This window comes from Neolamprologus brichardi, chromosome 7 (genome assembly GCF_056152115.1).
Source record: "Neolamprologus brichardi isolate AB-2024 chromosome 7, ASM5615211v1, whole genome shotgun sequence".
Classification (NCBI taxonomy): Eukaryota; Metazoa; Chordata; class Actinopteri; order Cichliformes; family Cichlidae; genus Neolamprologus; species Neolamprologus brichardi.
The window spans coordinates 9,302,625-9,316,987 of record NC_142110.1 but is presented as its reverse complement, the minus strand read 5'-3'; the positions used below and the strand labels follow the sequence as shown (position 1 = coordinate 9,316,987).

The following is a 14,363-nucleotide window of genomic DNA, read 5'->3' as shown; positions in this document are numbered from 1 at the left end:
CTTACTCAAAAATGAGATTTGTTTATTTCTTTTGGCCAACATAGCTCATTAGATTGCACACTGACTCTTTAAACAGTTTTCACAGAGAAGAGAAGACAGTTTGTAGTACATAGAGCTTATTTCTGGTTCCTATCACACAAGTCAGTGGAAAGACGATAACTCTTTGCAGCATCTTCAGCAGAGGCAGAAAATCCAGCTACCTGACTGCTATGCTCGAGGACAGATTTGAGGTATCATTTTGTAGTATTCTACTCCAACTTTTTATTTCCCCACATTTGGCATCTTCAGTGACTTTGTTATCATTTTAAACATTAAACTTGGAGTAGATCAAATTCTGAAAATAAAGACCAGGTCTCACAGTTTGGTTTTCTGCACTCTTACTCGTGGCACGCTGGAATAATAAACAGTTTTATTGTTTTAACATTGTCAGGCAGCCATACTTTGCCTTTTCACGTGCAGTGAAGTATTATATGGCAACACCTGAGTAATGTCATAATGTTTAGCAGTCTCTAAAAATATGACTGTGGAAGTGGTGCTGAGAAGAAGATGGTTTAGTAAATAAGGTGTTTCTGCGGTGCGTTCAGGCACACCTTTATGTGAGTTTATCTCTAGACTATTGTCTGTGTATGATGCATGGTTTCTATTAAGCGCAGCTGGGACATTTACAGTATGCAGCACAAATCTATTCAGTATGAACATCAGGTTATGATGGAAAACCGAACGGCTACGTCTCTGTAGAACCTTTACTACAAAACACGCTTCACACGTTTTTAAAAGAAAAAGCACCTCTCCTGCAATGGAAAAATACCTCTTTATTCGATGTGCATGCCAGGGTCTCAGAAATGTCCGCTCCTGGTGGGCAGGCAGTGACAACAGCAGATAAGCCGTTCCCATGTTAAGCCCGTTTTCCATATCCTTTATCAGGACGAGAATTATTAAATATAAGTTTTAAACAATTTCTTAACGAATTCCAGGATTTTGGATTAGAAACTAATTGACCTGACGTTATCTGGTGTTGGCTAGCTGCAGGAAATTCAGCCCAGATGTGAGGGACATTTGATTGTTTCACTTTTAAGAGTCACTATCAGTGTTCGATGAAAAACATCCTCACACATGGCAAAGGATTGCATTCGTTACTGCAGAATTAAAGAAATAATTCACAAATCATGTGAATATGACTGTAGGCGCATTTTTATAACAGAGACATTTGGGCCCATTCACATGATTAGGCCAGGTATTGCATCACAGAGCTGAATATTTATTTATTCTTGGCATGCGAGCCGAGAGACGGTGGAATAACGCAGGTAGGGTTATACCTTCAGGCAGGCAGACTGAGTGTGGTGTTACAGGAGGCTGGCGCTGCACTACGACAGCTGTTGGGTTCACTCCAGTGCAGCTGGAAATGGGACACTTATGCACATAACAGACGCAAATGACGGCACTGGCTCCTCTGCCCGAAGTGGATGGAGATGAAGTGGTCTGCCAGGACGCCCAGGCAGCAGAGCCCGGATTGATGGTCAGATGTTTGTTCTAGTCCCTATGGAAAAAAAAAAAAAAGCACAGTGTTTACATGATCAGGGACAGAGAGTGGGCCGAGCCAACTCACCGAGGGAATTCAAAACACTCTATCCCAAAAGGGCACCATGAAGAGAAAAAAGCTGCAGTCCATAAATGGATAAAGCAGGAGTGAGGTTATTATCGGGAACAATGGAGCTGCTGACTGGAATCTGGAGCTGTCAAAGAAACAAAATGAATTCATTCAAATGAATCTAGCCTTTACATGTCGATCGACTGCTCTAAAAACTCCAATCGTTCTCATTTCATCGTGCGGCCCGTGCGTCAGGCTACTTTGTTGTGGTTAAGCAGCAAATGTCTGAGATTTAGGGTTGGCCGCTCTGTAAAAGATGCAGCCCTGTGATAATAAATCAATACAGCCTAATGCTAAGAGAGCGTAAACATTTATCTCACACCATTTCCCAGTGTAAGTGTTGAAGTACTGAAGTGCCTGTGAAAGGTGAAAGGACACGTATTCCTGGCTTTTATCCTGCCAACAGTTGTCAAGCGTCAAATGAGCTCATAGCTGCATTAGCACAGCAGGAGGAGGAGGATAAGGAGGAGGAGAACCATCCAACTTGAAATTTAAAGTTAGACAGAGAAGGGTTACACAGATGACAATAGCCAAAACGTTTAAAAATACTCCTCTCTGAGACCAACCGCGGGATTTAAAGCTGTTACGCTCTTAGACGATGCAGTTTCTCCAGATGCGTTCGTGACCTCGCAGACCGGCGATGTGCCGCATCCAGCCTTCTACTTCAATCGTTTTTCATTTCTAACCTGAGGCTTCCCACGGTGCTCTCACTAAACAAATGGTTTCCTTTGTCATTATTAAAGGACAGCTGAGAAATCTCTCAGCTGGTCAAATAGACACAGACAAAAAAGGGCGCAGAGATCGTGTCTCGGTCGATAAGTAAGATCATTTTAGTGGTCTAACAAGCATTAAAAACAGACACATTTCTGAAACATCAAACACTGGCATTGCATGCTATCACTCATATCTCATATCCTGTTGTGGGACTGACATTTACACCCGTGGTCCGAGAAAGTAAAGCCTCATTATCCAAACTCCCTGTGAAGCAGATGCCTCATTTAGCTCATGTGACTCGGTTTTCTCTCTTTCCTGTTTTCTGACTATATGTAGACGAAACGAATTAGCCAAGACCCCAAATACAGATGAACAGCCTGTACACAGTCAGATTAACCTCTCCACCCAGAGATTGCCTCACCGATCCCTAACACTTGTTGGGGATTAGAACTGTCCGAATAAAGTCAGTAGTACACAAGATATTTATCTCTTCTGGAACTGTGTTTTAATCAAATGGTCTTCTTAGATGAATCAGACATTCCTGCCCACCATTAATCATCAGCTGAACTAAGCCTCACAGTTTACAGTAAAATGAAGCATGCCCATTCAAATCTGAATAACAGCCTCTTGGCTTCAGTCCAGCAGCAGCTTTTTTGCTTCAAATGTTACATGTGCCATTCACATGTTTGTGTACGCATTGTCAGGAAGCTCGGGACGCTCTTGCCAAAGCAACTGCGACACACATGCATATTCAAGTCCGTGATACATTTATCATTACAGCATAGAGGGAGAATGTGTTGCAAATGTTCTTCATTAACTGATGTGAGTGGAATTAGAATCAATTGTAATCCAATAAATTGTTAAGACATGTGCTTTCTAAAGTTTCCATGTTTCATAATGTTTCCCAAGTGGTTACTAACTGCTGCAGTTAATTCTGCTTATATTGTGAAGCAGAAATATCTTCGGATTTCCTCACGCTTCATGCATATCATTCACTATCTTAAAAACGTACCTCCTCTCACTTTTCTGTTTTATTTTCCCCTCTTTCTTTCTTCCTTCCTTCATTTTTCTCAGATATCTCACAGATTCCCTTTTCACTGCACAGCTCCATCATATCCCACTCCCTCCTCTTCTCCCTCCCACCTTTCCTCCTTCTCTTGCTCTCGCTGCGCTTCTCACAAACTGAGGTGGGTGTTTTTACACTCTCTCCCTCCTCTCCCTTCACTCTTTGCTCTCAGGCTGCAATGAGGTTAACAGCCCTGTGCGTATGTGGGACCCTGCTGGCCTTCTCAAGTCTCTCTTGGATCACAGCAGACTCTGATGAAGGAATACTCCTTGTGGATAAAGGATTTGGCCCCTGCACTGTAACACTGACGCCTGGGGGGCAGTGCAGACAGGTGCAGCATGAGAGCACGTGCCCTTACTTACTCACTTTGCCACCGCTGAGGATTCACCTGCCACAGCAGCTCAAAGAGCTGGATAAGATCGTGGAGGACCTGCAGAAGCTGAAGGACAGTGTGGATGAACTGCGGGAGATCTGCGCAGACTGTACAGTAAGCCAAACTGAGAGAGAGTGTGGAAGGCAAAGAGAGAATGAGCGTGAGACACTGAGTGAGGAGACGGATAGACGTGAGGATGAGAGAAACTGGGTGAATGAGAGACTTCAAGAGAATGGTTTTAAACAAGACTGCAGCACAGTCAGTGTTATGGAAGGAGATGGAGACTCGGAAAAAACAGGCACTCTGGAAGAGAAAGAAAGAAAGAAATGGGAGACAGAAAGAGAGAGCAATGGAGGACTCATAAAAGAAAATGAGGAAGGAGAAACTCTGACAGAAGTGCTGGAAACTGACGGAACAACTCAATCAGACAGAGGAAAAGGAAAGGACAAAGTGGTTCCAACAAAGGTAACAACTGGTGGTGTAAATGAGGGAACAGTAGGAGAAAAGGTTGCTGACAAAAACAATAGGCAGGGGGAGGGAGACAGAAATAAAGACACTGCCGGAGAAGAGAATTCAAGGAGATATCAAGAGAATAATCTGGAGCATGGAAAAGAAAGAAAGACTTTCACTAATGTAAATAAAACTGAAGAAAGTGGTCATCACGTGTGGCAAGATAAAACAGAGGAAACAGAGACCCAAACTGCAGCCAGTGATAGGATAAAGATGTCAGAGAACCATGATGAGAATACAAATCAGGAGCAAGAGCAGAGCAGGGAGGAGAAGAAAAAGGAAATGGAAAAGAGAGTAAAAGTAGAGCAAAATAATGAGGAACGAAAACAGACCGAAAGCATCAGGCGCACTGAAAAAGAAAAGACTATAAAAGAGGGGGGCGAGGGCAGAGAGACGGGAAAGGAGATCAAAACAGAAGACGAAGAGACAGAGAGTGGAGAGGGAGACGATAGAGAATTACCATCCAGCGAAGCAACTAAAAGGACAGACTTTGTTTTAATCAGCCCAACTCCTCACTCTACAATTAACATAGCTCTAGGGCTAGACTCTGTGGACTCGAATGAAGCTACGTCATCTATTCCATCTCCCCCAATGCCCAGCTCCACCTTGCATTATATCACAGATGTCAGTCACGAGATAACTACCCAAAACACAGGCCTTGTAGCAGCTGGGATTTCTAAGCCTCCAAAAGCTGATGCAAATACTCACACAGAAACTACAATGAGCACAGGGAGTGGACAACACATAACCAATCAAACTACTACATCCAGGCCAGGCCTCCACAGTCACATTAGTTCAACTATGACAACTACAGTCACCACAGCTCATCATCAGGATTCAACTGTAGGAGCTATAGATGACAGCCGCTGGACAGCTAAAAAGAACATCAGCTCAAATACTAAGATTGGAGCAAAACCTCTGCCAGGCCAAGGACCAAAGCCTGGCAAAAGACCAAAATACAACCAAAAGAAGCATCCTTTTCACCACAAACCCAGAATTGACCAAAGACCTAAACCTCAACCTGGCAAAGACCCAAAAGGAGTCGAAACTTCAAAACCTAAGCAAAGAATTCCCCCTCATATTTTACCCACTGATCAAAATTTGAATAACAATTCTATACCTAAATATGGCCAAAATTATACCTCTGATCAAAACAAGTTACCAACTCAAAAGTCAAAACCTAATGAAAAGACTGCGACTCCTATTTGGACACCTCCACCACATCACAGACCTCAGAATGCAAACACGGCCGGATCTGATGAATATCCTGATCACGTTACTGCTACTAATCAAACCGAGATTGAACCGAAATCCGAGAAGGAAATAGTCCATAATCCAAAAACTGAGAAGCCGGACCAAAATCAAAAAATAGACAAATGGTCAAAAGGTGGAGAAAAAACAACAACTGACCAAAAACCTGGCTACAGTGGGACATCTGATGAAAATCCAACGCAAGTGTCTTATTTTAATCAAGATTCAACACCGCGAAAGAAGAACACACCTGATCTACTGAAAACACCCCCTAAGGAAAAGCCTAAAACCAGACAGAACATCCCTACAAAACCCAAACCTGTGCAAGAGCCTGAATCAAAAGTAAGTCCAACAGCTAGCTATGCAGAAAAAGCTAAACAAAATGAGACATCTGATGAAAATCCATCGCAAGTGTCTAATTCTAATCAGAATTCAACACCGCGAAAGAAGAACACACCTGATCTACTGAAAACACCCCCTAAGGAAAAGCCTAAAACCAGACAGAACATCCCTACAAAACCAAAACCTGTGCAAGAGCCTGAATCAAAAGTAAGTCCAACAGCTAGCTATGCAGAAAAAGCTGAACAAAATGAGACATCTGATGAAAATCCATCGCAAGTGTCTTATTCTAATCAAGATCTGACATCTGGAAAGAAGACCACACCTGATCTACCAATAACACCCCCCAACCAAAAGCCTAAAATCACCCAGATCATCCCTACAAAACCCAAACCTGTCCAAGAGCCTGAATCAAAAGAAAGTCCAATAGCTAGCTACACAGAAAAACCTAAACAAAAGGAAGCATCTGATGAAAATCCCTCACAAGTGTCTAATTCTAATCAAGATTCAACACCGCGAAAGAAGACCATGCCTGATCTACTGAAAACACCCCCTAAGGAAAAGCCTAAAACAAGACATAATGTCCCTACAAAACCCAAACCTCTCCAAGAGCCTGAATCAAAACTAAGTCCAACAGCTAGTTATGCAGAAAAAGCTAAACAAAACGAGACATCTGATGAAAATCCATCGCAAGTGTCCTATTCTAATCAAGATCCCATATCTGGAAAGAAGACTATACCAGATCTACCAAAAACACCCCCCAACCAAAAGCCTAAAATCACCCAGATCATCCCTACAAAACCCAAACCTGTCCAAGAGCCTGAATCAAAAGAAAGTCCAACAGCTAGCTACACAAAAAAACCCAAACAAAATGAGACATCTGATGAAAATCCCTCGCATGTGTCTAATTCTAATCAGGATTCAACACCGCGAAAGAAGACCACATCTGATCTACTGAAAACACCTCCTAAGGAAAAGCCTAAAACCAAACATAATGTCCCTACAAAACCCAAACCTGTCCAAGAGCCTGAATCAAAAGTAAGTCCAACAGCTAGTTATGCAGAAAAAGCTAAACAAAATGAGACATCTGATAAAAATCCATCGCAAGTGTCCTATTCTAATCAAGATCCGACATCTGGAAAGAAGACCACACCGATTCTAACGAAAACACCCCCCAACCAAAAGCCTAAAACCAGACACAACATCCCTACAAAACCAAAACCTGTCCAAGAGCCTGAATCAAAAGAAAGTCCAACAGCTAGCTACACAGAAAAACCTAAACAAAAGGAAACATCTGATGAAAATCCCTCACAAGTGTCTAATTCTAATCAAGATTCAACACCGCGAAAGAAGACCATGCCCGATCTAACGAAAACACTCCCTAACGAAAAGCCTAAAACCAGACAAAACATCCCTACAAAACCAAAACCTTTCCAAGATCGTGAATCAAAAGAAAGTCCAACAGCTAGCTTCACAGAAAAACCTAAACAAAAGCAGACATCTGATGAAAATCCATCGCAAGTGTCTAATTCTAATCAAGATCCAACATCTGGAAAGAAGACCATACCGGTTCTAACGAAAACACCCCCCAACCAAAAACCTAAAACCAGACAGAACATCCCTACAAAACCCAAACCTGTCCAAGAGCCTGAATCAAAAGAAAGTCCAACAGCTAGCTACACAGAAAAACCTAAACAAAAGCAGACATCTGATGAAAATCCATCGCAAGTGTCTAATTCTAATCAAGATCCCATATCTGGAAAGAAGACCACACCTGATCTACCAATAACACCCCCCAACCAAAAGCCTAAAATCACCCAGATCATCCCTACAAAACCCAAACCTGTCCAAGAACCTGAATCAAAAGAAAGTCCAACAGCTAGCTACACAGAAAAACCTAAACAAAAGGAGACACTTGATGAAAATCCCTCACATGTGTCTAATTCTAATCAAGATTTAATAACTGGAAAGAAGACCATGCCTGATTTACCAAAAACAGCACCCAACCAAAAGCCTAAAACTAGCCAGAACATTCCTGTGAAACCTAAACCCACCCAAACGTCTGAATCAAAAGACAGTCTAACAGCTAGCTACACAGAAATACCTAACCAAAAGGAGACATTTGATAAAAATCTCTCATACATCTCCAATTCTACTCAAGATTCAACATCTGGAAAAAAGACCATGCCTGATCTACCAAAAACACCTGGCAACCAAAAGCCAAAAATCACCCAGATCATCCCTACAAAACCCAAACCTGTCCAAGAGCCTGAATCAAAAGAAAGTCCAACAGCTAGCTACACAGAAAAACCTAAACAAAAGGAGACATCTGATGAAAATCCATCACATATGTCTAACTCTAATCAAGATCCAACACCAGGAAAGAAAACCATGCCTGAGACCATGAAAACACCCCCCAACCAAAAGCCTAAAATCAGACAGAACATCCCTACAAAACCCAAACCTGATCAAGTGCCCAACCTACCAAGACATACAAAACCTGGGACAAGCTTCAAGCCAAAACCGAATGTAAGGCCCAAAACTGGCCCCAAACCACCAGAAACCAGTCACAACTTTAAAACACCTAAGCTTGGAGAAACGCCTAATCTGAATGCCAAGCCTGCACCTCGGGCAGAGTCCAATAGAACGTCAAAACCAAGGCTTCCCTTCATTTACCGACCACGAAGCATGCCTACAGTTAGGCCAGGAGCACCACCAGTTCAAAGGCCAAAACCAGCAGTGCAACCAAAGCTAAGTCCAAAGACCAAAACAGATCCACCTAACATCAGCTGGACTACTTCAGATCACACCCAAACCTCTCAAATCAACACGCCTTCTACATCTGGCCCCATAAAGCATACTGCTGAAGTGACTCATTCCTCAGGGGACAGAGAGTTCAATCCCAGTCTAAGGAAAACTGTCACTCCAGGTCCAAAGACCTCCAACAGTCTGGAAAATGGAGCCTTCCCTCACCTTCAAAGTCTGCCTGAAGATTCCACTATGAGCCCAAACAACAGGATTGTGTCTGATCTGAGGCCACAAACAGCCAGTCAACCAGCATCAATCCCAATGACAACAAAACCAAACAAAATCATCACTCCAGGATCCTCAAAGTCAAAGACAAATTCTGGCTCAGACACACAAACTGAGAAACATCACAAGATGGAAGAAATAGCTCCTGCATTCTCTACATCTCCTTCTCCCATATCTCACATTATCTCTCCACCCAGCCCTGACTTCAGGTCAACAACTGCGACCACCCCTGGCCCCAAGCACCCCGAGCTCGCTGCCGAGGCTTCCACTCCCAGTGCACGTGAGTTACGAGTGAAAATCAACCAGGTGGCCGCTTTCTTCAATAACAGCCTGAGTCCTAATGGCAGTCCACCAAACATGCATCACCAAGACCACTCAGAAGAGAACCAGGGAGGCATCAGGCCTGACAACACGGACGGCAAACTGCCAACAGACAAACCACCTAAAGGCAAGAGATTCTGTTTTATTCTATCACACTGATCCTGTTTTGTCTCTGTGTGCTTGTGAAATGTAAACTGTTTCTGCCAGTCAGCTGCAAGACATGTTAGTGATCAATGCAGATTATACTGGGCTTGAAATGCGAAGCACACATACATTCGAGGCCTCAAGGCCGAGAAATGTGCAATGAATTGTGCCACATTAGTATCTGAATGCTTATTGCTTTATTACTACTCAAAAAGACATAAATAAGACCACTAATAATGACCTAAGCTGAAAGGAATTAAGCAATACAATCTCATAGTAAACTCTAATGATCCTCATAATATAATTATGTGGGCAGATTTGTATCATACATCACTGGCTATTATTTGTCAAAGGAGGAATCTGCATGTGTGCGAAATGTGTCGCTCCAAATGAATGTCATGACTAAAGATAAAACCACAACTATGCAAAGACCAACAGCTTTAAACCATCCTTTTGTGGAGAGCTGTTTACAGAGAGTGAACTCAACAAGTGGCTATTTTTCCCCCCAGCAATTAATTAAAATAACATTTACCAGCATCAATGACATCATAGAGTAAAAACTAAAGGTTAATAGGATTTTAAATGCACGCTTTTCTTTCTCTAACTGCCTGTTATTGCCTCATTTCACCTTTTTTTATAAGTCAGGAGGAAAATATAGGAAAGTTGGACTAGACAATCAATTATTTTAAAGGTGAAATTATTAAACTTCCTTCACGTGTATGCCTCCAACACCATTTCTGTTTTAAACGATATCTTTTCATCTACCGTGGAGGTCCACTTTGAAGGCCCTCACACACAGTAACTCTTTTTATGGTGGAAAAGCGCACTGACCTGATGCACTCGTGACCTCAGCCAGCTCATTTCACGAATAAATCCCAGCTGCAAGATGATAATATCACCTGGAATATGAGAGCAAAAACAGGGCTTAAATAAAGCAGGGCTTACTGGCTTTTTAAGAAATGTGTCATTTCTTCCATTGTGTTACAGTTACCATGTTACCGAGAGACTGCTCGGACCACCTGCTCAGGGGAAAAACAAAAAGCGGGCTTTACCTGGTGACCCCTGACCTCCGCACTAGTAGCTTCTCGGTGTACTGCGAGATGGAGCAGGAGGGTGGAGGGTGGACCGTCCTGCAGCGCCGCCAGGACGGCAGCGTGAACTTCAACCGCACCTGGGCAGAATACCAATCCGGCTTCGGGGAGCTTGACAGAGGGGAGTTTTGGCTGGGCAACAACATCATCCACCTGCTGACCCGCGACAGGGAGATGGTGCTGCGGGTGGAGCTGGAGGATTTTGACGGGTTGACGGGGTATGCGCAGTACGAGCAGTTCAAGGTGGCCAGCGAACGCCTGCGCTATAGACTGACAGTAGGCAGTTACTCGGGCACCGCAGGTAATGCTCTCCGCTTCAGCAAAAAGTACGATCACAGCAACAGGGCGTTCACCACGCCGGACAGGGACCACGACCGCTACCCCTCCGGGAACTGCGGGGCCTACTACAGCTCCGGCTGGTGGTTTGACGCCTGCATGAGCGCAAACCTCAACGGGAGATATTACAACGGGAGGTACAAAGGTGTGCGGAATGGGATTTTCTGGGGGACATGGCACAACATATTATCAGAGTACTACCCCACCAATGAGAGACAGTCTTTTAAGAGAGTGAGGATGATGATCAGACCTAAGGACTTTGTGCCATAAGATGTGCTGGGGAAAGAAAACAATGCATACCATCGTCAACGATAAGCCCGCAGGATACTCCATAAAAGTTTAATGAAATCTAGTGTACGCTCCACACTATTTAACCAGTAAGGCAATACTGCCGCCCTGTGGTGTTTTCTATAATGTGTTGTTTACAATAACAGGATGTATATACTAGTGACAAAAGCAGGGTTGCCTAGTTTATTTTATAACCTTTCCATAATAAAGTGATAACATTGCTTTTGTCGAGAGGGGGATTTGAAAATGAAGGAAATCTTCATGTGAAGAGTTATTTTTCTACCAGTGATATGATAAGGTGACCAGGTGCCCCACTTCACGTGGGACTGCATGGCATGTTTATCCTTTTGCCTCCCTCCACTCCAACCAAGGCCCTGCATTTTAAGAAACATGTGGCTCAGACAGAGATGTGGCGATCCGTGGATGCGTCCTTATCAAACAGAAATGACAAGTAGGAGTATTAGGACTGTAGAATAAGGAAATATAGGAGTGCACAAAGACTAGAAAGCTCGTTACATACGCATCGGTTTCAAATAAATTGTCATTCCTATCACACCGATGCCAACCCTGACACCAGCATAGTTTTTGTGTAATTATTTGTATTTATTTCTTCAGTAACAAAACAAACGGTTTGCCCCACATGTAGTATGTTGGGATCTGGTCACCGTGACGGGTATGTAGCATAAGAGACTTTTATTACATGTACTGGAAGGGCAGTTCATAGATTGAAGCTGTCTGTGGTGTGTTGAATGCTTTTGTTTTGTTAAAATGAATAAAATGAGTTTACAGAAGCATTTGCATTCACTTCGTTTTCCTCTGTAATAATCCAATAACAAATATAGCTAAATTAAAAATAACTAGAAGCGCAACACCAGGGTCTTCCGACTCATAACGAGCTGCTCCACCTCCACCATATTAGGCTTCGGTAACAGGGGTCCAAACCATTGACTGTAGAAAAGATTGATGGCGAGACTCCGCCTCCTACCATTGTGCAAAAATGAAGCCAAAATACCCCGCTTGTGGAGGCTGCCATCTTGCAAATTTGGAGCCAGAGTCTGCGCAGTAGTAACTACGGGTGGAGCCGTGGCATGGAACTCCCGCCCACAGTCATACGTCGTTACACCCCCCTCTTAACTTTTACGTAGCATGTCCTTTTTCCCGCTGCTTGCGCTGCGCAAATTTTTCCGAAAGTGAAGGACCCGTTAAAACAAGGTAATTACAACAAATTCATACTTTGAAACCCCCCCCCCCCCCCCCCAAGTAAATTTCTTAAAATCAGTAACAACATACCTGTTGGTGAATACCATGGTAAATAGCTACATTATCAGTATATTTTATGGTTAGGACCATCGTGTCTCAACATGCTAGCAATTGGCAATTAATACACTGCTGCTTTTTCAAATGTATATTGAATTCTTTTATTCTGCTGTTAGACCAGGAATCAAAAATGGAGACAACGTCAGCGTCTTCTGCCCAAGCAAAGAGTAAGTGCAATATTATGGCTTGTTATTTCAACTTCTTAAAGATCTAAGTGTGTTTAAATAAAAAAAAATCTATTATAAAGTGACACTACAGCTTTGTTAATTCAAAAACAGTGAATATTACTTTTACCAAAAAGAAATGTAAAAAAAAAACAGCAACTCATTTTATACAAAATTGTTTATTAATTTCACAATCAACAGAAACTATTATCTTCATCATTGGGGACAGCTACATCCGCCGTGGGGAAGCACGAGCGAGGGAGACCATCGGGACCAACCTAGGTCTGGATGCGCAGGTCCAGTGGTTTGGCAAAACCTGATCCCTTTTCTCTTCCAATGCCTTCGAGGAAGAGTGATACCTGATGTCCTGTTGATCCACTGTGGTGGAAATGACCTTGGCAATGTCAAAAGCGTCAGGCTTGTGGCAGCAATCAAGCAGGACTTGCGTGATCTCCACCACCAGTTCCCGCAGATGAAAATCATTTTCTCTGCCTTCACCCAGCGATGCCAGTGGAGGCGTGTTAATCCAAAGAAGGTGGACAAGGCTCGACGCTTTGTAAACAGTGTGATGACTACTTTTATTCTGTCGGTTTGTGGTTGTATTGTACATCATCCACAGATAAAGCATAGAAATCCTGACCAGTTTTTGCATGATGGAGTTCATTTCACCCCTTTGGGAAATGATGTATTTTTAAATAATATTGCCTTGTGTCTGAAAGACCAAATCCAGTAGAGTGATGCTGGCTTTGGACTTTCCACTAACATTTTGGCAGCAAAATCTGAATCAGGAATTTTATTCTTTATGCTGTTTTTTTTTTTTTCGGCTTTAAACTCATTTGTTAATTTTTCTTTAAATGCCAGAGGAGCCATCACACTTTTCAGTGATTTCACAATTATTCCCCCTGTTCTTTCTTTTGCTGTCATTCTCTTCTAAATTTGTTATTGCTGAATGTTCTCGTAATAAATATTTTTAAATCATCTCTGACATGCATGATTTTGATTTAATATTGCATTTTACATTCAGCAAATTTTCGGACTGTTTAGAAACACCATTGCTTTTCATGACACTGTTTTATTGAATCCTGTTAAAGACAACATGCAAGAAAATTCCATCTAAATCTTTCATAAAATAAAAGAGAAGCTGCAGTCTACGATTAACAACTTTAGAACTTAAATACATAGCACTTATGCTAGGACAGTGAAATAACAGTAAAAGCTGCTTGTAAGTTCTATCACTAGCAGGATAACAATTTTAAGAGAAGCCAATTATATGTATATTAAGACAGTGACTGTTGTCCTCGACATATTACTGTTCCATGAGGTTGCATGTTTCTCTTAAGAAACATAATGTGGTGTATTAGCCTTTGTATTTTCCAAATTCATTGTTATTCTATTAATTACTAAAGAAAGACTTATACTGTTAGTTTGGGGTGGCTGTAGTTTAGGAAGTACAGCTGGTCATCTTATGATTGGAAGGTTGGTGGTTTGATCCTGGCTCCCCCCAGTCTGCATGACAAATATAATTTTTTTTTTTTTTTTAAAAAGTCAGTATTTCAAATAGATGGCACGTCCATCATCATTAACTGCCACTGAGGTCTCAATCTGAAGACGGCTCCTAATGAAGAAAAACGAAAAAAAAAAAAAAAACACAGACAGAGGAGAGAATAATTAAATTGTATGTATGACGTTTAGCACATTTTATTATACAATTCTACTAAGCTGATATTTGGCAAGGATTAATTAGTGTGTCTGTGAAGTTTCTCAGTCC

General features: G+C 42.2%; 1 protein-coding gene across 1 annotated transcript; it reads left to right on the top strand.

The window, feature by feature from the left end:
* The first annotated feature begins 3,570 nt into the window (after nt 1-3,570).
* LOC102796753 (uncharacterized) lies at nt 3,571-11,905 on the top strand. Its single transcript, XM_087843050.1, has 2 exons — nt 3,571-9,382; nt 10,387-11,905. Exons 1-2 carry the CDS (start codon nt 3,607-3,609, stop codon nt 11,094-11,096), a joined length of 6,486 nt encoding a protein of 2,161 aa, XP_087699176.1. The 5' UTR covers nt 3,571-3,606; the 3' UTR covers nt 11,097-11,905.
* Nucleotides 11,906-14,363: the final 2,458 nt, after the last annotated feature.